This window comes from Echiichthys vipera, assembly GCF_963691815.1.
Source record: "Echiichthys vipera genome assembly, chromosome: 8".
NCBI classification, from domain to species: Eukaryota; Metazoa; Chordata; class Actinopteri; order Perciformes; family Trachinidae; genus Echiichthys; species Echiichthys vipera.
This window is the reverse complement of record NC_139833.1, coordinates 23,653,544-23,679,722: the sequence shown is the minus strand read 5'-3', so window position 1 is coordinate 23,679,722 and position 26,179 is coordinate 23,653,544. Positions and strand designations below refer to the sequence as shown.

At 39.4% G+C, this 26,179-nt stretch overlaps 1 protein-coding gene across 2 annotated transcripts in view; it reads left to right on the top strand.

The window, feature by feature from the left end:
• Nucleotides 1–26,179, top strand: part of dnah5 (dynein, axonemal, heavy chain 5) — a gene marked incomplete at both ends in the record, with an annotated part of 102,329 nt that overhangs the window by 32,896 nt on the left and 43,254 nt on the right. For both annotated transcript variants that reach the window (XM_083918951.1, XM_083918950.1), the window contains 25 exons: nt 421–593; nt 1,601–1,671; nt 2,300–2,407; nt 2,600–2,787; nt 3,658–3,852; nt 4,703–4,837; nt 5,087–5,194; nt 6,477–6,630; nt 6,855–7,001; nt 8,328–8,569; nt 8,731–8,907; nt 9,622–9,826; nt 10,065–10,207; nt 11,350–11,484; nt 11,818–11,940; nt 12,239–12,452; nt 12,683–12,906; nt 15,456–15,654; nt 15,764–15,936; nt 16,317–16,447; nt 18,014–18,167; nt 23,353–23,620; nt 24,255–24,378; nt 24,781–24,888; nt 25,719–25,833. In XM_083918951.1, coding sequence (XP_083775077.1) covers nt 421–593; nt 1,601–1,671; nt 2,300–2,407; nt 2,600–2,787; nt 3,658–3,852; nt 4,703–4,837; nt 5,087–5,194; nt 6,477–6,630; nt 6,855–7,001; nt 8,328–8,569; nt 8,731–8,907; nt 9,622–9,826; nt 10,065–10,207; nt 11,350–11,484; nt 11,818–11,940; nt 12,239–12,452; nt 12,683–12,906; nt 15,456–15,654; nt 15,764–15,936; nt 16,317–16,447; nt 18,014–18,167; nt 23,353–23,620; nt 24,255–24,378; nt 24,781–24,888; nt 25,719–25,833 — 4,014 coding nt within the window. The remainder of the gene's footprint in view (nt 1–420; nt 594–1,600; nt 1,672–2,299; nt 2,408–2,599; nt 2,788–3,657; nt 3,853–4,702; nt 4,838–5,086; nt 5,195–6,476; nt 6,631–6,854; nt 7,002–8,327; nt 8,570–8,730; nt 8,908–9,621; nt 9,827–10,064; nt 10,208–11,349; nt 11,485–11,817; nt 11,941–12,238; nt 12,453–12,682; nt 12,907–15,455; nt 15,655–15,763; nt 15,937–16,316; nt 16,448–18,013; nt 18,168–23,352; nt 23,621–24,254; nt 24,379–24,780; nt 24,889–25,718; nt 25,834–26,179) is intronic.

The window sequence follows — 26,179 nt, the reverse complement described above, 5'->3', positions numbered from 1 at the left end:
GCCTTTGTATTTCATCTCTCAACTCATCAGTGTCCTTATTTTGCCACCTCTTTACATTGTACTCTGTGTAATAATTTTAACCGGCTCCTTGACGTATTTCTTTCCTGCCATTCTTCTCCCCTCTCCTTTACCTTCCATCTACCTCATTTTCATCTCATAATCCCTCACCTCTTTTCTTTCATCCCCCTTTTTCCTGCCTCTCCCCTTCTTTTCCAACTTTTTTTTTGTCACCCCATGCCCCTGCATGCATCTTTGCCCTTCCACCCCTTCTTTCCTCTTTCTTCATGCTTTTATCTCTCACTTCCTCAATGGTACCCTTCAATAACCTATACTTCAATTGCCATTTTTTCTCCATCCCTCTTCTATTATCTTCTTTTTGTTCCTCCTCCATACTCTTACCCTTACTCTTTCACCCTCCAGTGCCGGCTCCATGTCAAAAGCCCCAACGACTTTGAGTGGCTGAAGCAGTGCCGTTTCTACTTCAATGAGGACTCTGACAAGATGATCATCAACATCACAGATGTGGGCTTTGTCTACCAGAATGAATTCTTGGGCTGCACTGAGAGGCTTGTCATTACACCGTTGACTGACAGGTAGAGGGCAATCAATGAACACAGTTCATAGCTGACTTGTTACTGGACTTTAGGAGAAGAGAGGCAAAGAAAAGAGCAGTGTAATTGGGAAGAGAAGAAATTAGGGAGGAGGGGTAGGCCGTCTTGCACAGTGGTCATTGACTCTGTCACTGAAAAATCACAGGAAAATCACACAGTGGGATGTAGGCAAAATTCAGTCAAAGTCAGAAGTCAGACTCACAGATACAGAGACACAGACACACAGAGAGAAATATGAGAAGGGACATAGAGAAAAAAAAGGATGAGAGACAAGGAGAAAGAGATAAGAGGAGACAGCAGCATGGAGGGGGTTACCAGCAGACAGCAGCTCTTCAAAGAAGTGGCATGCTGGCCATATGACCGAAGGCGCCAAGACAACCCATATTTTCTCACTGCCTTCTTTCTGAAACACAATCTGATTCACTGTCTTCTGTTAGTAAGTGCTGTGCTGCTTTCCTTTCGTTTACTCACTGTCATTATCGTTCCAAACTGGATGCAATGGCAGAGAGGGCGAAGAGAATGTAAAAGACAAAATGAGGAGGAGGAAATAATATCACATGGAAGCAAAACAGACAATGGTGAAGAGAAAATAATCAATTTTTGATATTATTTTTTCACAGCAGTAGTCTGATTTGTTTGACATGTTCTGAAGGACACAAAATGTGTTCCAAGTGTAGTTTTACCAGGATTTTTGACAAGAGGCCATTCATGCAGAGTGTAGCCAGAGGACCTGGGTCACGTCTTGGTGTCAGTTTCTACTACTGAAGTGTCCTTGAGCAAGACACTGAATCCCCACTAGCGTCTGGGGCAGCATTCTTTTTCTGTGGCTGACCTCGAACCTCTCTGCGGAGAATAATTTCATATTAGTTTTATTGTTTGATGAACTGAATGTGAGGGTGGATGAAAACTGCTTCATGAGGAAGCAGATACTTGACCTTATTATGCTGATGACTGTCAGCATAACTGTTTTCCTGTCTATGTTTGGACAGGTGCTACATCACCCTAGCCCAGGCTCTTGGTATGAGTATGGGTGGAGCCCCTGCTGGTCCTGCAGGAACAGGTAAGACTGAGGCCTAAAGGTTTTTCCTTGGAGAACAATGAGTCTATGAAATACTGATTTTATCCAGTTAAAAAACATTCTTCGGCAGGACATGACAGATTACTAGATGATGGGACTGAACACTTGGGTTTTGCATAAACAACCTGACGATAATGTGGGAGTAGTAAACTATAGTAAAGTGGCATCAAGAATATGGACAAAAGCTTAGATTGACTGCAGCTCTTTACCTTCTGTTGTTTTCCCTTGGACCTCAAGACCCTGCAAAGAGCGGTTCGTTCAGCTGAAAATACAGTAGGTGGTGCCCTACCCTGTCCCTGCCTAAAGGATATTTCCACCCGACACCGTACAAATAAGACTAAGAGAATCATTAAGGTCCCAGCCACCTGGGGAACAGCATTTACTTTCTGTTGAGGTCGGGAAGAAGGTACCGGATACAGTAGGCTGGCACTGAGAGGCTCAGGAAGAGCTTCTACCCTCAGGTCACTAGGGTCCTTATTGAGGACTCTGTCAACAGGACAGCAATACAGCAGTGATACCTTACATGTTGGTCAGGACCTCACCGAGGGGTACCAAATGAAATCTCAAGGAAAGTGAAATTATGATTGGGATGTCCGCCTTTTGTTATTAGGTAAGACGGAGACTACAAAAGACATGGGCCGCTGTCTGGGAAAGTATGTTGTGGTCTTCAACTGTTCTGACCAAATGGACTTCAGAGGCTTGGGAAGAATATTCAAAGGTAAGTATCACAAGGCTAACTGATGCTATTATGTTATTGCAAATAGAGCAGCACAAGAAGTAGAGATAGGGATAGCTTGTGCAACGCTCGAGGGGTTTGGGATGAGTGATGATAATCACAGAAGGTAAACTGAATATTTTGTATTTTGTAATAAATTTGCATCACAGTGACCATAAAGTGTCTGATTATCAGGTCTGGCTCAGTCTGGTTCGTGGGGCTGTTTTGACGAGTTCAACCGCATCGACCTCTCAGTTTTGTCGGTGGCGGCCCAGCAGATTGCGATAGTTCTCACCTGCAAGAAGGAACGTCGCAAAAACTTTGTCTTCACTGACGGAGACAATGTTGAAATGAGCCCCGAGTTTGGCATCTTTCTTACCATGGTCAGTGACAACATTGCCGTTATGTAAAAAGTGAGATAGAAACTGATATCTGTGTACTGATATAGTCTTTCACAATCATTTCTTTTTTGACTGGTTAGGGAGGATTCTAAAACTAAAAAATAAGCTTAGTTGATTATTATTGAACTGATTATTAGTCATATTGTAATGCTTTGCATAGTTTCGCCGTCAGTTGTAGAAAGTTACAAGTAAGATAGAAAATGGCTGAAGTACTGTGTGCATGGAGCCACATAGACATCACAGGAACCTCTAATTTAGTGGTTAACAGCATGAAGATACATAAGATAAGCAAAAGAAAAATGCTTTTGGTATCTAACGCTTGCAATAAATCACAGATAATATACTTTTATAAGATTTAATGAGTGTAGATAAATGGAAAAGACCTTGACCATGTCTTATTTCACAAGTCAGTTTGTTCAATATTAAACACCAGGGTCTGTCTCCTATCAATACAATTAGCCAGTCTTCATTATCATACTGTTCATATAGTAATAGTTAGATCCCTTTATCTCTTTGGCACAGTTGCTATCCCCAGGCAAGTCATTAAACAGAGAACAGCGGACTAAAGGCCCATGTGGGGAGAGGGGTCACATATCTAGTCTTCTGTTTTTACTCGGTGTGTGCACACATGTGTACAGAGACAGTGATCAAAGGAAGGCTCTGTGGAGCGGAGGGCCTGAGCTGTAACTGTAGGGATTTAACTAGCTGAACTATTTGATGTATTATTTGTAACGGTATAATCTCTTATCTCTCTATAAGATGTAAATGTTCTATGTAATGTAATATTATATTTACAGTTTTTCACCCCCATTTAAAACTAATATTTTCCATTTTATTTTCCTGTATAATCAGAACCCAGGTTATGCAGGTCGCCAGGAGCTTCCTGAAAACCTGAAGATCAACTTCCGCTCTGTGGCCATGATGGTTCCTGACCGTCAGATCATCATTCGGGTAAAACTGGCAAGTTGTGGGTTTATAGACAACATGGAGCTGGCCCGCAAGTTCTTTACTCTCTACAAACTGTGCGAGGAGCAACTCTCCAAACAGGTAAAAAAAAATAGACAAGATCTGAGTGCAAACTGTGACAAAATGTGACACTTCTTCTTCTTATTAACAATTTATATCTTTTAAATTTTTCTCATTTGTTATCCGACCACTTTTTTTTAACTTCTTACCACCCTGCCTTTTTTCTATACAGTATATAAAGTAAATGTATATTATTCGGTGGATTACAGCACACACAATGCAAAAGTGCAAGAAAGCCAAAAATATTGATTCTGGAGAAAAGGAATATCTTAGATCCAATTCAAGGATTTAATGATGAATCCTAGGGTTTATAATGGCATCATACATGTGCTTTTATTTGACATGCAGGTACACATGGGAAATGCAGTTCACATTTATAGATCTCAAGGTTCAAAACATAGGAAACCTCACAAATACAACATATACAAAAAACTAAAGATAAAGCAATACACAGAGCAATTCTCTTTTGGCAAACATTTTCCTGGATCAAGGGCTAACAATCTTGGCATTATGATTAAATACTTGCTTTGGACTCGTGTGTAGAGCCTTCTTTTCTCCATTAGTGCTCAATTCGTACATTTTTAGAAAATAAGAGTCCTAAGTCACTATTAGTGCCTAAAGCTTAATGTATCACAATGTAGTATTGTAGTGTCTGAATCTGTTTTTTTATTTTTTTTTAAGTTCGTTTTTTAGTCAAATTATATTTTTCGACTGTCATCTACATTTTGTTTTAATTGGCAATAAAGACGATTGAAATGCTTGTTACATAGGCTTGAAACCATAGGAGAATAGCAGAAGAACTAGTTTTGCACAGCTGTCTGCAAACATGTCATGATGAATGTCATCTAAATGGCTATTTGTGATTGTCCAGGTCCACTATGACTTTGGCCTACGGAACATCCTGTCAGTGCTGCGAACACTGGGAGCAGCCAAGCGAGCCAACCCCAGTGACACAGAGTCCACCATCGTCATGAGGGTCCTCAGGGACATGAACTTATCTAAGCTGGTCAGTCTAGAATAGAATCGAAAAACATCAGCAGAAAATTTGAATTAACAAGAATAAATTTATAAAATAAATACAAATCTAAAGTCAGTAAAAAAACCTAATATCAAAAAAGAGAGTGAATGAACTACATACTCAATGAAATAATCTCAACAGACAGACCAGAATATCAAAAACAGATTAAAGATGAATCATTCTAACAGTTTTTTTCTACCTTGTGTATATGTTAATACACATATTTGTGTTTGTTAGATAGATGAGGATGAGCCGCTCTTCCTGAGCTTGATTGAGGACCTCTTCCCAGGCATCCAACTTGATAAAGCAGGCTACCCTGAGCTAGAGGCTGCCATCGACTTACAGGTAGGGGACAGAGTGATGAGGAATGAGTTTGTCTATGTTTATGATTATTATGTCTATTTCTATGAGAGGAATGGCAGATAAATACAGTAAGATAGAGGGATGGAGGAGGAGAGATGGATAGTAAAAAATTAAAATGAGAGTGAGAGAGAGAAATAAAGAAGCTGAATAAAAAACCGCTAAAGACTAATGGACTGTGAGACCGCTCTATCTCTCATGTCACTCTTAAACGCCTCCAGATATAGCCCTCAAAGGAATAGAAATGGTGTCATTTACCATTTGTCAAGGAGCTAGCCTAAGTAACTGTGGTAAACAGTGCAGAGAAAATAGAGTTAAATGTTTGGTCTTTAAATTACAGCATTGTCGTGTGTGTGTGTGTGTGTGTGTGTGTGTGTGTGTGTGTGTGTGTGTGTGTGTGTGTGTGTGTGTGTGTGTGTGTGTGTGTGTGTGTGTGTGTGTGTGTGTGTGTGTGTGTGTGTGTGTGTGTGTGTGTGTGTGTGTGTGTGTGTGTGTCTGTCTGTCTGTCTGTCTTTTGTGCATTATGTGCCTTCGTGTTGTATTATCTCTGCATGTGTCTTCTTTAAATGTGTGCGAGCCTGTATGGGATTATGTTAACATTAAAATATACTGTACCAACTGTATCATCCAGAACATGTCATAGGCCACCTCCAGCCCAGCAACCAGCAATTGCTGATATATTTGCCCAGGTGTGTGCGCCCCCATCAGCTGGGAGATGTGTTCAAGTGGCGAGTTTAATACTAATAATAATAGCTAATACATAAGCAAAATTACTGTCATGGAAAGACGATATTATGATTTTCCTTGTAAACAAAAAAAAATACAAGCCTGCACCTCCTTGATTGAATTTCTCTTTTTCACCACACCTAGGCATTAGCTCAATTTACCTGTTAACTCATTGTAAAACATGTTTCAATCAGACTGGACAGAAACAAAATAAATCTTACCAAAACGGTTAGTCTTTCCACCTTTCCCACAATCATCAACTCTGGCTGGAAATAAATCTTTAATTTACTGAGTAAGATTTGAAAAGGTGCCGGCTCTGACCACTGTTTTTCCCTGCTGTCTGATGATGTGCAGCGGGTGCACATCATTCAGATCATTCAATTATCAAAATGAAATTTTAACAATGGCCCGGAAAAAATTGGCCCCAAAAAACTACAACTCACAATGTACTCAGCGATCACCAATAAATCCCTCCCATAACCCAACCATATTATATGCTTTTTATGGTTAATATGTATAGACTATAATTGTGCTCCCTCAGGTTGAGGACGCAGGCCTGATCATTCATCCTCCCTGGAAGCTGAAAGTCATCCAGCTGTTTGAGACTCAGAGGGTCCGACATGGCATGATGGCCCTGGGGCCCAGTGGGGCCGGAAAGACAACTTGCATCCACACGCTGATGAGAGCTATAACAGGTAGGATTTTATGCATGTTTTGGGACATATATGGACTAATGTTGAAATGTGCGTCTCTGTGTGAGACACAAAGACAGACAAAGCAAAAATCATCTTTTCTGCCTTTAATCTTGAGGCATCTCACAAATCATTGTGTACTAATTTTTGGTAAAGTTGGTGGGTTAGATACGGTTACCTTACAAATGTAGGAGTTAATGTTTCTGTCACTGTCTTTCTTCTCTCAGAGTGTGGTCAGCCTCACAAAGAGATGCGCATGAACCCGAAAGCCATCACAGCGCCTCAGATGTTTGGACGATTGGATGTGGCAACAAACGACTGGACTGACGGCATCTTCTCAACACTTTGGAGGAAAACACTGAGGGCAAAGAAAGGTCAGGTTGCTTACTCAACATTTGTTTCATACTTAAGAGAATATTTCATCTTAACAAATATTTGACCTGCGTATCTTCAGATACCACAGGTGTGGTCCATAGGAAACTTAGCACAAGCTGTACTAATATGGTTTCATAACAACATCCTCTCAGCTAAGTAAGCATATGAGCAAGAGAGAAAAAAATGAGAGGAATCCCTGCTGAGTCCTCAAATAATTAGTACTCCTGGTGATGTAGGGTTTCCGTGTGTGTAGGGGGGCAGTATGTTATTATCATGCAGAGAAGTTGAAGTGTCTTGGGACATTCTTGCTGCCATAGTTCAAAGCAGCACCAAAAGCTGATTTATCTTTCAGCTCAGTCCTAATCCCATACACCTCATTAAAAATGTATGTGTGCATTGGTATGAATATACATTAAGTGTGTTTGCTTTTATGTGTCATAATATGCATAGGATGTATTCAGTACTGTAAGTTGTCATGCTGTTACGCATATCTTTGAGCAGGATGTATTTCATATGTTTGTTGATTATCTTTACACAGCTGCCTTCTGTTCATCCTGTTCACTCATGCAGCTTGTTGCTTTGAATAGACAGGAGTCCCAGTATAGAAAAGTAGGCTATATGGTGTGACAGAACTCCTGAGCAAAGTATACTAGGAGGAAATTAAATGCCTCCTGATTGTGAGTCAACAGATGCAGCAACAGCATCAAAAGCCTGATCTATTTTCAGGACGCCTGTGCAGAAATGTTGCCGATGACTCTTGCATATGAAATCATTCATAATAGTAAATACTCCAAACTGTGAGTCCTTTGGTTTAAGACTTTTGGTCAGTGATCTCAGAGCAACAAATTGGAGCAAACAAGTGTACGTATCTCACAGGAACATGCCCCACATTCATTAATGACCAGCAGCGAGACTGTAGGATGTTTTCCAGCCAATATTTACTATTATTGTTTCTTGGTCTTAGTTAGTCTCATCATATATATACTTTAGAAGAATAGATTTTAATTTATATTTACGTCATAGAAAAAAAATACTGATTTCAGTTCTGGTGCAAAGTCATGAGATTGTTTATGTATAGTAGAAGCAGACCATATGAGCAAGGAGGCATTTTGAACTTCCTACTGAGCACACTCAGAATTTCAACCTACACCATTCAAGCTGTTTTAGTAAGAGTTGTGGTGCCACCTTTTCTATGATCTAAATACATATATAGAGGTCTTTTTGTCCTGCTGATTAGCAAATTATGTGTGAAAGCACTAGAAGACCACATGTCTTATTATATTAATATTCTTGTAGATGAACAAAAACATTGTTTTATATCTCAGGAGAGCATATCTGGATCGTCCTGGATGGACCAGTCGATGCCATCTGGATTGAGAACCTAAACTCAGTTCTGGACGACAACAGAACTCTTACGCTGGCAAATGGAGACCGTATACCCATGGCTCCCAACTGTAAAGTGGTTTTTGAGCCACATAACATAGACAATGCCTCTCCAGCCACCGTCTCGCGCAATGGCATGGTGTTCATGAGCTCTTCGGTGCTCAACTGGAGCCCTATACTGGAGGTAAATCAGCCAACTGATTTTATATACTTTTGTTTTCCTGCACAGTAAATTGAAAATTGTTGTGTTTATGGTACGGTATATTTCAGTGTAACAGCATATACACACTGTGTTGTTTGTAATTCATATAATCGTAACAACAATGATGTGGTTGTTCTTCTCAGGGCTGGTTGAAGAAACGCTTTCCCCAGGAAGCAGAAGTGTTGAGGGACCTCTTCTCTTCCTCGTTCTCTGAGCTCTACCGCTTCAGTGTGCAGTCACTGGAGTTCAAGATGGACATGCTAGAGGCCTTTGTCATCATGCAGTGCATCAACATGCTGCAGGGACTCATACCACCAAGGGTACAGTTACAGTTGTTCTGAATTACCATCCATGGCACAGACTGCACTTTCAGTATATTTTAATGATGAAAATATTCCTAAACTAAATAATTGCAGGAGAAATTCATATGCAAAAGGCATTTCTCCATCTTTAGAATGCATATGAGTACAAGTCCATGTTGAATCATTTGCTGTTCTAAGAAAAGGCTATTTAGAGGCTATTTAGAGGCTAGAGTGGTAGATCTGTAATCCATCTAATACTTATTAGGTAGTGAAACTTAAGCATATGTAAGTTCGGCACTGCATATAGAAGTAAAAGAATGAAAGAAATGCTCTCTTTTCCCCAGTGTTCAATCCAATCCAGTTATAGGACGGTAGGAAAGCAATAGATTTTATTTATTTTTTTATCCTTATTAAGGACACTCGGGTTGTAACCACCATTACACTAGCAGTACTGTTAATTATTAACAATCAGTTAATACAGTTTAGCAATCTTTGTTTTATATGAGAAAATTGTTTTTCACATAAATTCAGTTCATTGTCTGAGGGTCCTTTGAAACTTTGCGGTCACCTGATGAGATTACCTTTTTGGCATTTATTGTGAACATGTCAGATGTTTTAATCACTTTGTTACTGTACATGTATAGGATGGAACTTATCAGTACCCTTAAAATAAAATAATACATTTGATTGTCTGAACAAAGTCCTTGATCTAAAGTAAATTATACTCTACAGGAGCAGTGCGGTGAGTTATCCAGAGAGCACTTGGAACGGCTGTATGTCTTTGCGCTAATGTGGAGCACTGGAGCCTTACTTGAACTGGATGACCGCAGGAAGATGGAAATCTGGCTCAGAGGGAACAACAGTATCCGTCTAAATTTGCCAGACGTTCCCCTTGACAGTGCCGCCACCATGTTTGACTACCATGTCACAGCAGATGGTATGCATGCATTGATAAACAGTTGTTATCACCTGTAGATGAGATGTCAGGGAAAATCTAAACTTCTCCTTGACAAGCAAAAGCATTATGCCACACGTTGCACTACATTATGCAGCAGGTGTTCATTTTTCAAACCGTACAGTGAAATATGTGAACGTTTCAAAAACAAAAGTGTTACTGTCATATTACATGCTAATCTCTAATCTTGTTAATGCATGTAAATGTATTCGTCTTCCAGGTCAGTGGGTCCACTGGAACACCAGAGTGGAGGAGTATGTTTATCCATCTGAATTGACCCCAGAGTACAGCTCTATCCTGGTCCCTAATGTGGACAATATTAGAACAGACTTCCTAATCCAGACCATCGCCAAGCAGGGCAAGGTGAGCTCTGCCCAAAAGAAAACTAAGCTAGTGTCTATCTGTACACTTCCCTTCAAAACTCCTAATCAGTTTGGAAACATCTGCTTGTGCCTCTGCTTGATGTGTTGATATGACAGTGAAACTTTAACTCTTGTTTCAAGTGACACATAAAAAGGAGCTGTGAACAGGAACATTTTGTATATCCACATCCATTTTCATAGCGCATTTAAGATAAGATACAAAAAGATAAGCCTTTATTGATATCCAGATGAGAAATGCATTTATTGAAGTAGCACAGATGGAAAGATGGTAAGGAAAAATTATATATAGTATATATATAGTATACGGTGCAATGTAGTTGTAGTTATATTAATAATGTGATTTAAGGCGTATTGTAAGGGTATTAGAGAGCGTAGCGCCCATTTAATCTCTTCCGTATTCAGTGAATAATGCCTTATTTATTCCTGGATCCAGCTGAGTAGACACACACGCATACACTTCAGATCAATAACATGGCAGCGTGGCTCGATACAGCACAGATCTACTATAAGACATTATTAAAACACTGTGGTCTACTCTCCTTGAAAGCCCATCTAATGCTCCACCCCAACGCATTTATCATTTGTGGGTATTTGTTTGTTTGCCACAAGAGGAGAGTGGGGAGCTTCTGTGTGTTTGTGTCTCCGTCATTTTAAAAGCTCCATTCACTTCTACTTGGTAAACTTGCTTTTTCCCCATAGGCTAATGGATTTCAATTGTGAACGAAAATGCATGTCTCTGAAGAGGAAAGCATTTTTTATTATGTTGGCTGTATGTTTGGCTGTTATAGAAGTCCATAATATTAATAGCTTATATGGATTGTACACAGAAAACCCCTTTCAGCCCTGAATGCCTCTTTTTTCATTTTTTTCTGCTTTCTTGAGACTTCTAAATGCATATCCTTTGTCATGCCCCAGACATGAAAAATGTGCTTAGTAAAATTGGAGATCTGGACACAATAAATATAGGTTCAGTCAACAGTTTCAACCTCAAGCTCAACAGAATCATTAACTGCGTTGACGTATCACATTTCATGGAATTTGAATTGTCTGTGCTTTAACAAATTATAGAGATTTGTCTTATATGAAACTTTACCCTGACAAAGTAATCATACATTTTCCAAGGCTGTTTTGCTGATTGGAGAGCAAGGAACAGCCAAGACTGTTATCATCAAGGGCTACATGTCAAAGTATGATCCTGAGACCCACATGGGGAAGAGTCTCAACTTCTCTTCTGCCACCACACCACTCATGTTCCAGGTAAAGCAGAACCGTCTGTTTACTTTTCTCTTTATTAGTGTGGCTGTCACATTCTTTGCAGTTGCATCTGAAAATGGATGCTCTGAACCTGGCATGGATTATTACAGCCTTGTGAAGTAATATCGATCGATGTCTGGTCTGACTAATAATGTGCAGGCTGAAAGAAGGACCAATGTCTTTTTCCTGTACATGGCTAAGCTGCACATTAGTCAAGCTGTTACTATGTATTCTGTCTGAATGGAACTCCATTTACCAGATTTGTCCTTTGCTTTTTGCTGTCTTTTTGTGTGAGTGTGTTGTCTGATTTCTTTGCTTCCCCTGTTTGTCTTTTAGAGGACAGTAGAGAGCTATGTGGATAAAAGAATGGGGACTACTTATGGACCCCCTGCTGGGAAGAAGATGTCAATTTTTATAGATGACATAAACATGCCTGTCATCAACGAATGGGGAGATCAGGTTCGGGATCGGTTAAACATTATACAAAATGAAATGCTAAAAAAATCCTTTCATTTCCTTTCTACCTATATTAACGATGCATTTGTAGTTATGTCCTTTGTTTTAGAATGTCATTAAAGTCATTTTTTAAAATGTATTTATTCCATTTTAGACAATTAGATTTTTTCACATTTTGGTGACTGGATTAAATGATACAATTAAATGAACTAATGATGACAGCAAGAAAGAATGCTAACATGAGCTAATAACAAATAAATGCCCTCCTGATTTAAGCTTGCTTTTTTGCAATTTATCATAGGTGACGAATGAGATTGTCAGACAGCTGATGGAGCAAAACGGGTTCTTCAATCTAGAGAAACCTGGAGAGTTCACCAATATCGTGGATGTTCAGTTTCTGGCAGCTATGATCCATCCAGGAGGAGGCCGTAATGACATCCCACAGAGACTGAAAAGGCAGTTCTCTGTCTTTAACTGTACACTGCCTTCAAATGCGTCCATTGACAAGATATTTGGTGAGTAAAATGGAATCATTATTGATGTATGTATGGAATGTGTGATATTGATGATAATACAGTGCCAAGATACTAAAACACTGCTAATACTGAAGGGACTCAAAATTAATATAATTTCATGAGCTATAAAGCATGTAGCGTATTGTGTCTTGCACTGTGATTTTGTTAAAATTATCTGCTTTGGTCACTGTCCCACCTTCAACTACCCCATCATCGACCCTGTTGTATAGGTGTGATTGGTAAGGGCCACTTCTGTGCACGTCGTGGTTTTGCCGATGAGGTTCGGAGCACCGTGCCCCGCTTGGTGTCTCTGACCCGCCGTCTCTGGCAGTTGACCAAGGTCAAAATGCTTCCAACTCCTGCAAAGTTCCACTACATCTTCAACCTGAGAGATCTGTCCAGGATTTGGCAAGGTATGCTCAATACCAATGCTGAGGTGGTCAACTCTGTCCAGGTAAGAATATTTAAATGTGTTTTTTTTTGTTAGATTAACCTGATTTCTAAAATGAAACATGGTTAGTGGTTGAAATAGATTTCTTGACCATTAATGCAGGTGTTTTTTGTTTTTTTTACAAGAAAGCATGTATATGACAAAGAATTCAGAAAGGAAAGGTATCACCTAAAATATCCAACTGCCAATTACACTACAAAAATGAAGCCTATATTAGTATCTTACTGCACCATCAATCCAAATTCACACTAATACCCTTCAAATATCCCTGCTGCATGTAAATGCAGGTTTTACAGAGACAGTTTGAACAATTTCCCCCAGGGATTATTAAAGTATTTCTGATACCGATTCTGAAAGGTTACTGCAGTACTGTAAAACAATTTCTCCCAGTAATCCTGTTTCTTGTTTGCATGTAAACAGAGCATAAAGTAAGACCTGACCCTGAGAGAGAATGATCAAACCCGTAATTATGTTGGAGATCTAATGTATGATTCCATGATATATTAATATATTTATAGTACTGGAGAGAGATGGAAATGTTTGCTGCTAAGGATGAATAGGAAATCCTAGAATTGCAAACTCAATTCATGATGAGATGGCTAACTCACTGTTGGTTTGTGGCCTCACTGAATAATAGAATACAATGAAATATATCTCCTACCTTTGACTGCCAAGAGTCAAGGCAAACATGCTCAACATCCCTGCTGAGGCTGCCATCTCAACTCAGAGGGCTTAGACTAAACCAGCCATGGGTACAATAAACTAAACTTACAAAAGTATTGAATATTAAATGTAACTTCCCCAGGGTCTTACATTATGATGAATTTGCTATGTGTGCAGAATTCCTACAATCAATACATATAATTAATGTATGGCTTAATGAATTCTTTTTTACTAAGTCATCAAATTCATTCAATGATTCCATTAAAAAAATAAAACATTTCCTCCCGATATTTGTCATACTGGCTTTGCTCCCTATAACTTTATATCCAGTAGAGCTGAATTAGCTAATTAAATTACAACTGTGGTCTCAGGGAGCCACACCTCCTAATGCATGTTTGTCTATCTGGACAGGAGGTACTTCCTGAAATATCAAGACATTTTCAAGTGGTTTGATGTGTTAAAAATCACTAATATCATAAATATAATTATGATACCGGTTACTTTAATTAAAAATGAGTATTTCATACTAAAATACCTTATCTTGTCTTGTCACGTCCTTCTCCAAATTTAACTGGTTCAGTTTCTCACCAGTCCAACACCGGTTTCCCATCAGACACAAATAAATTGAACGTATTCACTGAAGTGCACTCTTGACCAGTTCTCTTCTGTCCACACAACATGCTCCTCATCAAAGACAAGTCTAGCCTTTTTATTCTGTCTGCTGATGAGAGGTTTGGTAACTGCAGAAAAAAAGTCTTAAACGGCAAGACACTGCGTGCTGAGACAGATCCTTGCCCTGTTCAGCACTGAACTGGTGAGCAATTCCAGCTGCAGTGTTGAACCAATTTCCCATTGAGAGTCTTCACATAATCCTGTCCTCTCGTGCACTTGTTTTATGTGGACCAGCCTTTTTAGGGACTTAAATTAATCTGTGTCCTTGTAAAGTTTCAATATTCTTGAAATCACAAACGTGCAACACCCAACCTCTCTCTGGTGGTTGAGAGGGTCATCCCTTTGGCCTTCGTCTGGACAACCTGCTGTCTCAGGGTTTCAGTCACCTTAGAGCAGCTTGCCATCTTGCAAAGTAACCAGGAGAGCTGCAGATAAATAGGGTGTGTCCAGCAATTAAGTAAATTGGCATCAGGTGCCAGATTAACACCAATAACTGGGAGGGATCTGAAAGTGTTCTCTAATATTACTCTTTTTTTCCCCCACAATATAAAGGTTTTTGTGGAAGTGCCTTGGTTATTTAAAAAAAAAAACATGCTAGTACAGCAGGGGTAAACCACAGCTGATATTCTATCAAATTCTGAACGATAAAAAATAACAGTATTTCAGAATAAATCAGAATTCATACTTTGTTCTCTCATTTTGATCTCCACTGTACAGCGACATGTAGCTGATTAAAAAATATAATTTTCAGCATCTTACTGACGTATTCGTTTATTTTAGATCTTTTTTTCTTTACCTGACATAAACTAGTGTTAGCTTAATTTAATATCAGGATAGTCACTTCGTAAATCTTACGGTTTGTGGCTTTAAAGGAAGGATTAGGACCTATATATCAAAATGAACACTGTTGTAACCGGAAACTGTTGTAAAATAACTCCAATAACAATAATCTGTGAAATTGAAAGCAGCACAAACGTCTGGAGTTATCTATGGATCTTTACATACAGTCTATGGTCAGAACAGGGCCCTGGAGTAAGATGGCAGCAGCAGAGACTCATCTCACATGCCCGGATGCTGTATCTATGTGTATATGTCTGAGTAGCAACAGACACTTGTCCTGCTGTTGACTGGAAGACTTAAGAGAGACTTACCCCACCAAAATATTGTTGACCTTTCTAGAATGAATGAGGGCAATAACACAAAAACATCATTTCCAGGTGCTGCTGGCATTGTGGAAGCACGAGTGCAGTCGCGTGATAGCTGACAGATTTACCATGCCTGAGGACGTGGAGTGGTTTGACCAAGCTTTGGCGAAGCTGGTAGAAGAGGAGCTTGTCGAGAAACACAAGAACATGGTGGATTATGGACTAGACAGATACTTTGTCGACTTTCTACGTGAAGCACCTGAGGCTACAGGTACAATCAATAAAAAAGACGCACCACTGGGAATTTTCAGCAGTGTTCTGTTACAGGAATTTGTGTTTGTATTGCCATCATTTCAAAGTAAAATTATCCTTATTTACAGGGGAAGAGCCAGAAGATTCTGTCTTTGATTTGCCGAAGGTGTACGAGCCTATCGACTCATTTGAGAGTTTAAAGGAGCGTCTGAACATGTTTCTGAGCCATTACAATGAGAGCATCAGGGGTACTGGCATGGACATGGTCTTCTTTCAGGATGCTATGATACACCTTGTCAAGGTATTCTAAAGATTTTTATCATTTAGCCACATAAGTGTTTTGTAAAGTAAAGAAATGGTAGTATTACAAGAACAGATAACAAGTTTTTTACGTTATAAAAAAGAACAGTAAGTATTTTAAAAGGGTAAGTTCATATCTTTTAAATAAGGCAAATTTAAAATGTGACCACTGTCTCTGGCTACTCAGCAAATGTTTTTATTAAATGGTCAAGCATCTTGCATTTGGAAGCCCCAAAATATTCCAAAAGTTCAGCCTAATTTGTGGAGCTTTTAAACACTTGTTGCTTGAAACTCCCTCTCTGTCTCCCTCTCTTTTCACAGTTATACACACTCCCTTTATAAATCCCAATTTTATGTGCATGTTTGGTTATGTGTGTCTAGGTGTCGAGGATCATCCGGACACCTGGAGGTAATGCCTTGTTGGTGGGTGTCGGGGGTTCAGGCAAACAGAGCCTGACCAGACTGGCCTCATTCATAGCTGGATACAAGATCTTCCAGATCACTCTCACACGGTAATGCTCGCATACAATAGGTGTATGTTAACACACACACACACACACACAATAACTTTTTATAGACTGTTTATGGACTAAACCAATGTGGTTAACTCTACTCGACTCAATTGTGGTGCCGGGTGCTTTGTTTCTCACATTTTCTCCTGCAGAAAGTATCCACTTACTCAGGATTCTTAGCTGATTGTCCTAGCACCACAGTGTTAAACTACCATAACATCATATTAAACGCGACACAAACAAAGAGATCAGTGGATTCCTTCATTGGCAACCACAGAAGAATGTTTGCACTTGCATCGTTTTGTAGGCTGCCACACAAATTTGTGTCATGTGAGTTAAAAAAATTACGATTGACATTATTGACGTTCACTCAGCTGTTTAAAAATGGTGGTTTTGGTCAGGGCTTTTTACTGTCACAGTAGTGATGGCTCTCTCTGACCAATCGATGGTCTGCAGTGTTTTAACTCCACTATATCTACTCCTCCTAATATCACGCTTGGAACCTCAACTGAGGTGGTACCAGAAGTACCAGGTACTAACTTTTTGAAAACCTTAATGGTTCCAGTCGAGCCTTAAGCTCACACTTACCCCAAGGTGCTGCACCATATATTGCAAGCTTGCAGTTCTTTTCTATAGCGCTCAAGTACCCTGCATGCAATAGCACCCATTTCAATTATGCTGCCTGCTATGTTGCATGCACAGTATCATTTTATTTTGAATTAGGTTCAATTCTAAACAGTTTTTTTTATCACTGTTATGTTTAGTGACAGAACCACACCTACATACTGCATGCATGAATATTATGTCTCAGTTCTGACATTTAAGAAAGAATTATCATTCAGCTATCAGGACCTGAAATAATATTTAATTAATTACCAGGACAGAAAGACAATATTTATAGCAGCCATTTTTTCAGCTCCGGCCCGTCGTCAATTCAATCTGTGTGAGACAATATAATTGTCTCCTATGAGACTCTTTTTAGTGAAGTTGATTGATCAGAATGAGAAAACCTCTCTTTGTTTTAACTGTCATTTGTCTCTGCTTGCTCTGTCCTACACTGTCTGCCTCATTGTTCTGTGTCTCTCTCTGGCCTCTCTCTCTCCCAACCTGTCAAATGTTGCATGTGCATTTGTCGCATATGTCATAATATTCCCTGTCTGCTCTTTTCCTGACAGATTTTAGTGTTTGGTATCAATATGAATGAGCCTCTGGACTTCACAGCCCTCCTTGGAGAAAATAGGCAGCTTTATTATTTTTTTTATCAGCTTTTTCTTCTATTTCTAAACACACAGACAGTTGTTTTTCCATGCACATCCAGTACTTCTCTATTTCCCAGTTATGTCTCTATTTCTCATGCAGACCCTCATTCTCTGACACCTAACTCTTTCATTGCCTTCACGTAAACTGTCCCTTTTAGTCATCATAACTGTTACTTTGTTGCCTTTTATTCGTTCAGTTTTTATGTGATGAACTTCACCTATTGATCTTCTACTCTCACACTCTTGCTTAATTTTTGTCTCTTAGTGGATTTTTATTTATTTATTTTTTCATTCTATTCTTTCCTAGCTCATACAACACAGCCAACCTAATGGATGACCTGAAGGGTTTGTACAGAACAGCTGGCCAACATGGCAAAGGCATCAGCTTCCTCTTTACTGACAACGAAATCAAAGAAGAGTCCTTCCTCGAGTACATGAACAATGTCCTGTCATCTGGAGAGGTCAGGAGCACACACACACACACACACACACACACACACACACACACACACACACACACACATACACACACACACACACACACACACAGAAAGAAATGAAAAATACACTTGCATGAATGTATATAATAATTCAAACTTATATTTGATGGAAACTTAGAGTTAGAATTCTGAAGAACCCTCACAGGAAAAGCTTCCACTTGGTTTGGTGCTGTGAACTAGGGACATATACACAGGGTTCGTACAGGCGCTTGAAATCCTTGAACATGCTTGAATTTTAATGTTGTGTTTTCAAGGTTTGAAAAGTGATTCAATTTAGGATAAAATACTAGAAAATGCTTGAAATTGTATCCACATTTCTTCAACACAAATAGCTATAGAATAGAAATATAATATAATTTCTTATCCTTCTGGAATTTCGAAACATTTTTGGTGTTTATAACATAACACCATCTCTTTTCAATGTTAATGGAAAAAAAAGTGAAATAATAATTTCCAATATCTATATGTATTTGTAGAAAAATGTAATTTACCACAACTGTAAGGTGATGGAAAAGCTTGAAAATGGAACTTGAAAAATGCTTGAATTTGACCTGGGAAAAGATGTACGAACCCTGTATACAGGAAACCTCCGTTCGGCTCATAGGAAACATACAAGAAATATAGTTTATAGTCTTACAGTAAGTGTTAGCAATCAAATAATGCAGAATGCATCAGATTGGCCAAATAGTAATTCAGAAAAAAAACTGAGAGAAACTCATAGTATAATGCATAGAATAAACCATTTTTTACTGCTATATCATATAAAGCTGCAATATTATTCTGGGCGTGGGAATGGTGAATTCATTTAAATCCTCCCCGGAGCGTGCTTTATACACACCATTTCCCATATAATTCTGTATTTAAGTCTTGCTTATCAGTGCAATTTACAAGAGATGAGTAGAGTGTGTGAGAGTGGTGCTCAGAAGAAAAAAGTAATGTATTATATTTTGATGAATGCACTGGCACAGATGTGTTTTTCCAGCGGTTTTGATAATCAGCATAAACACTTTGGATACACAAAGCTGCTGTACTGACTCAGAGACTTATGTTGACATCAGTTAGTTTGTCCAGCACAAAAGCGTCAATTAGGCTTGTGTTGTGCTGCTGAAATTGACAGCTGGCATTCACCCTTGATTGAAACAAACATTTCATGACTGTGATACCAAGGCAGCGATGGCCCAGTGGCTCGAGCGGAGGAAAGAATATTGTCTCTATCTGGTTTATGAGCTGCGCAGTTTATCTCAATTCAATCAAATTAAAAAAGCAAATTGCATTTTGTGCTGTCAAAAAGATAGCAGTTCACAATTATTTTCTCATCAATTTGGATGTAATGAATTGAAGCTGTTACTGACAGATACAGCTAGGTCTTTTCTGTACTGCATTACTCTGCACCACAGCTTCAGAATGACCCTTTTCCTGTATTACTCTGCAACAGCAGAAATAGGAGAAGGTGGCTTTCAGGTCAAGTTTACACACTTCTCTGCTGCTGAAGAAAAATATGTTGTGTATCCAGTGGCTGTGTTTAGCTGCTCGTCTAACTTAGTATCATTTTAAGCTCTCTATTCTCCTCTTACTCCTACATCCTTCCCTCCACATCTACTCCCCTTTTTTGTGCTGTCCCTTCCTGTTCTCACTCATCCTTTTCTTCTTCCTCTCATTATCATTTTTTTCCCTCAGGTTTTCTAACCGTTCTGCCACCACCATTTTCCCTTGTTGCTCTTTTTCTCTTCCTCCTCAATTCTTACTCTCCAGTCCTACTTCAAAGTTGTCTTTTTTTCCTCCATCACCCTTCCTGTTTCTCCTGGTTAGTCGTGTGCCTCTAAGCTCCTTCGTCATCATCCATATTTCCTATACACCTCCTGTTCCGATAATCCTTTCTCCTCTTGCTCTTCAAATTTATTCTCCTCCTGCCTTCATTTTCTTCTTCTTCTTGACCTCCTTATTCTCATATTTCCTCCGAACTCTGGATTCATATACGTATCGAGACAGTACTACAAAACCACCACAGCAATGACCTTATCATCAAAGATACCATCACAGGAATCTGTGAATGACAACCTTACAAATTGAAATGTACGGAACAGAACAAGACCATTCAGAAAACTCTGCCTGTTGTAAGCTGATTGTCTGATGAGTGAATTTACAAGCCATAAAATAGTGTAGGCCCATTTTGATATTGCGTTATGTCTGTACTTAAACAGATTTTAGGAGAAACATTTTTTCATTGTGCTAGTGCCTTGTTCTTTGTGTTCTGACATGTATAAGGGAGGTAATTATTATTTTACACGCCTAATGTCAAGCCATTTAACTAATATGCAGTATCTCGCTCCAAGATACATCAGATTGCTATGCCTACAGCTGCTTGTCCCGACATAAGAATCTTGCTGCTTTTTACTTACCAACTCCCACTGTTTGGTTGTTTATGCTCTGTGCTGTGTATGTTATGTAGTTCTAATTAAGCATAGACTGTATAAAAGAAGTGGACTTTCAAAGGACATCTTGCTTTTTTGAGGCAGACCTGAGACTAGAAGTTGAGACTATAAACTCATAAGGAAACATTTACAGTGATAAGAAATCAAGTTAATATTTCAATGCAAAAAAGATCTATTACATTACATCACCTAAAAACTAGTGACCCCAAGAAAAATTACACAAACCTAACCTGCCAGGAGTTGAAGCCAGAGAAGAGTCCCTGTGTCAGCTGGTCCAGGGGCTCTGTCCAGTCAACCCAACATGCCCCAGGCAGCATCTGGGCACTAACACCAACCCAATCACAACAAACCAAATGATCAAAATAACAAAAATAAATTATCACATATAAGAAGGAAACAACTCAAACAAAGTATTCATTAAAATGTTATCTGACCATAAAGAGACTTTACATAAGCAATTTATCTGAAGGCAGTAAAAGATCCCAAAAGACTTCACTGTATCACACTCCTTACTACAGCAGAGGAATGACACCAATGTGTGGCTCAGGACACAGAGGATAAGTTCAAAGTCTTTAATTGCCAGAGTCAAGTTAAATACACAGAAGGTAGTGCAGATGACCCAGCAAAACATTACATTACATTTAATTTAGTTGGCGCTTTTAGCCAAAGCAACCTCCAATAACTGCATTCAACCATTAGAGTACAAACCCAGAACAGCTAGAATTAAGTAAGTGCGTTGGCTTTAAATAAGCCATACTATAAAGTGCTACATATAAGTGCAGAATGTAAGTGCAATCATTTTTATTTCTTCAATTCAAATAAACCATCATCTTCTTAGCCACGGTGCAGTCTAAAGAGATACGTTCTTTGCCTACAGCGGAAGATTTATAGACCTTCTGCTGTCCGGATATCGATGGGGAGCTCGTTCCACCATTTGGGGGCCAGGACAGCAAACAGTTGTGACTTAGTCGAGTGACGAGGTTTCCGTTGCAGTGAGCAGCATGCCAAATGGCGGATGCATTGCGGGGTGGGCGAGCTGGGGAGTCAGGTTTAACCATGTCCTGGATTAAAGATGGACCGATCCGTTAGTAGCACAATACGCAAGTACTATTGTCTTGAAGTGGATGCGAAAAGCTTCAGGAAGCCAGTGAAGGGAGCGGAGGAGAGCTGTAGTGTGAGAGAACTTACAAAATCACAAGGTCTGGTTTGATCTTGGTCCATTCTTCTTCAGTCTCTTCCACAGTTTGGTAACTGTAGTGGGTTTCTTAGACATTACTTTGTTGCCAAGGATTTTTCAGAGATTCTGCATGGGGTTTAGATCTGGACTCTGGGCTCCTCTGTCCACACAAAATGCTTCTCAGCAAAGGCAAATCTAGCCTTTTTATTCTGTCTGCTGATGAGCAATTTGGTCACTGCAGAGTGGGCTTTCAGTCAAAATAGGCTTAAACGTTGAGACACTGTGTGCTGAGACAGATCCTTGCCCTGTTCAGCACTTAAACGGCAAGCAATTCCAGCTGCAGTGTTGAACTAATTCCCCACAAGTCTTTGCATAATCTTGCCCTCTCGTGCACTTTACATGGACGACCATTCGGGGGACTTAAATTAATCTGTGTTCTTGAAATCACAGACTTGGAATAGCTAACCTCTCTTACAGTGGCTGAGAGCATCATCCATTTGGCCTTCATTTGGACAAACTTCTCAGTCACCTTAGAGAGGCGTAAAAGTAACCAGGAGAGCTGCCAGATAAATAGGGTGTGTCCCACAATTAAGTAAATTGTCACCAGATTAACACCAATAACTGGCAATGATCCGAAAGTGTCACTGCTTTTTTTTTTTTTAACAAAATCAAGGTTTTTGTTGAAGTGGTTGTGCCTTGGTTATTTAAAAAAAAAAAAAACTTGCTAGTACAGCAGAGGTACAGCCACAACTGATATTCTATCAAATCAAAGTATTTATAATTTGTATAATTTGTTCTCTAATTTGGATCTCCATTGTGTGTATGTATACTGTACAACATTGCACATATCTGTTTATACTTTATTCTGGTAGTTCATTACTAATTGTATTGCATTTTTTTTTGCTTTTTCTTTACACTTTGGTTTGGCAATTTAAACGTCTGTTTCCCATGCCAACAAAGCTCATTTGAATTAAAAATTTAGAGAGAGAGAGAGATTTGTTTTTCTGACGTGTTAGGATGGCCATGTTGATGTGTTTGAGACAGTGACAGAGCTGTTAGTGTGAGGTTGCTGTTGATATGAGAGTTACCCAGCAGATGGTTACAGACATGCTGCTTCTACCACAACACCACCTCAAGACACTCTCCTGCTCTCTCTCCTCTGGTGATCATGGATCATTGGCTAACGTAGGCTTGAGCTTCTCTATACACTGCCACCTACAGGTTTGGAATACTCTTGACGGCATATATAAATGGGTTAGTGCAAACAGAATTTTTTCTGAAAACAAACAGGTGTGCACAATGTTATTTATGAAAACGGAGATGGCAGTCCAACCATTTTTATTATCTGTGTGTTTGTGTGTGTGTGTGTGTGTGTGTGTGTGTGTGTGTGTGTGTGTGTGTGTGTGTGTGTGTGTGTGTGTGTGTGTGTGTGTGTGTGTGTGTGTGTGTGTGTGTGTGTGTGTGTGTGTGTGTGTGTGTGTGTGTGTGTGTGTGTGTGTGTGTGTGTGTGTGTGTGCGCGTGTGCGTCTATCCTCAGGTGTCCAACTTATTTGCTCGCGATGAGATTGACGAGATTCTCAGTGATCTCATCCCTGTTATGAAGCGGGAGTTTCCCAGGCGACCACCGACCAATGAAAACCTGTACGAATACTTCATGTCACGAGTCCGACACAATCTCCATGTGGTTCTGTGCTTCTCGCCCGTTGGGGAAAAGTTCCGCAACCGGGCGTTAAAATTTCCTGCATTGATATCTGGTTGCACCATGGACTGGTTCAGCCGGTGGCCAAAAGATGCCCTTGTTGCAGGTACATTTCACACACAATTTTTTAATTTTACATCAATATATTTCACCTATCTAATGTTCTCTATTTTCCATTTCGAGTGGCTGCCAGTAATTTTGGAACTGCTGAATATCTGACTGGTACTGGGGCATTATAACAGTCATTCATCACTACACACACTACACATTTACCATACACATTACATTGTTCACTGTTTGTATCTTGTGCTTCCTAATTACTGAAAGTCAAAACATTAGAACTTCAAATCATCTTTGTTGGAAATCTTTAGCCATGCTGCTGGGATTTACTGCCTCCATTTCTTCATCTTCTTCATAATTTGTCTATTATTATTGCTTCAACATGTTAGTTATTTTAAATCCAGTTATTTTAATCTATGCAGCTCATTTTGTCCTGAAAAATAATATCTTGCAGGACATTTTGGAGTAACTCATGTAACCCATAACCCATAACGCCCTACACAACTACAAAGTCATTCCTGCTGGCAAAGTAATCAATTTCTTACAGCGTGTCACAGTATAGCAAGAGAGTAGCAATTTAGTTTCAGTCACAAAATTTCACACAGACACTGCTCTCTGTATTTTTCTCCATGAAATTCTGATGTCTCTCTTTCTTTCTCCTCCATCTTTCTGACCTTCAGTTTCAGAGCACTTCCTGTCACTCTATGACATCGACTGCTCACCGCAGGTTAAAAGTGAGGTAGTCGAGTGCATGGGTTCCTTCCAGGATGGTGTGGCAGAGAAGTGTGTGGACTATTTCCAGAGGTACAGACTGCCTCTCTGTGTCTACTAAAGTAGCAATCTACCCTTGAACAAAATCCAACTTTTATTCTATTTATGCTAGAGAGTTAGATAAAGAATGTAGGTAGTACAAGAAGATGTCCTTTCAAAATACAAAGATGTATCTTTCTTCATACTGTATAGTAGAAATAGGACAAGAAATAGGGGGATGGAGATAGGGAATGGCATGCAGAAGCTGAACGCAAACTTGAGACGTTGCTGTTCATGGTCAACGCCCTAACCACTATGTCGAGTGGTTCTTGCAGTAATTTTACAGAATAAAGGTTCTACTAAATGTTAATTTAAGGTTAAGGATAAAACAATGTACACATGATTCTCCTGCTTTTTAATATGAAGTTAACCTACTGTAATCTAATTTAACTCTAGATACCGACGATCCACCCATGTCACACCTAAGTCCTACCTGTCCTTCATTCAGGGCTACAAGAGCATCTATAAGGAGAAGAGGTCTGAAGTCCAGACCCTGGCCAACAGGTAATCAGACGTGATGATGACAAATGTGTTATTCTTGTAATTACAATGTTAACCTATACTATAGCACCCTTTAGCCTCTGTAGAATTTAAGATTTAGAATCAATATCTCAACTGCTGCATATTGTCTACATAAGTTTTGTGTTTAAAATGATAATTAGTTAATAAAGTTAAATAAAGTAAGAATCTTAAATCTGTTGTCTTGTATTTCTCTTAGTCATCATGAGTGGCCAGTCATAAATGCGGCATTCATATTTAGGCATGATTAAAGCATTTCCTGAAAAATAACAGCTGCTTTCACAGGAGGATTTTCAAAGAACTGTGTCACAGATTTAATCCAATTGTAGTCAATAGTAATCGTCTCCCTACCGAAGCTGACATTGATGGATGATCAGGACGTACAGCATCTTTGTCAAAGCGGCCAGTCCAGAACCATCAGTTAGAAGTCTTTTTTCTTCTTCCCTCCTTTTTCTTCTTTTCAGTACATCATTAATCTATTTCATGGAACTAATTTCTTTGCCACTCTTTTCATGATTTGGAACTCATGTCTGCTTATCAGCTATCCCTGAGCCTCCATTGATTGGTAGCTGTTGAAGGGCTGTCTTGATGAAAAGCTGTTTTTCCTATCAACTATTGTATAAGTATTTACACCACCTGGTGCCCAGTGGACTAAATATTCTGACACTATTGTCAGGTAGTTCATCATAAAGGTTTGTGGATATTTATAAGGATCAGGATCCCAGGTGTAGATTTGCAGGTGCCTCCTAATAGTCTAGAACATAACAGCATGGTCAAAAATATAGCTGATTATGTTTTGTATTTCTTCTATTTAGGATGAACACTGGTCTGAAGAAGCTGAAAGAGGCATCAGAGTCTGTAGCAGCACTCAGTAAGGAGCTGGAGGTGAAAGAGAAGGAGCTACAGGTTGCCAATGATAAGGCTGATATGGTAGGTTTCAGGCGTGTGTGTGTGCGTGTGTGTGTGTGTGTGTGTGTGTGTGTGTGTGTGTGTGTGTGTGTGTGTGTGTGTGTGTGTGTGTGTGTGTGTGTGTGTGTGTGTGTGTGTGTGTGTGTGTGTGTGTGTGTGTGTGTGTGTGTGCGTGTGCGTGTGTGAGCGTGCGTGTGTTCAGAGAGTGTCTCTAGAGATTCTGTTGAACTCCAACAGTTGGTGTAAGATTTCAGTGGCATTTTAAATGAAGTCAATCAAGATTGAAACCAGCCTTGCATCACCAGACTAAATTGCAAATACTTATTAGTCTGGAACTCTGCCTTTAGAAGCAAATTAGATTACAGCA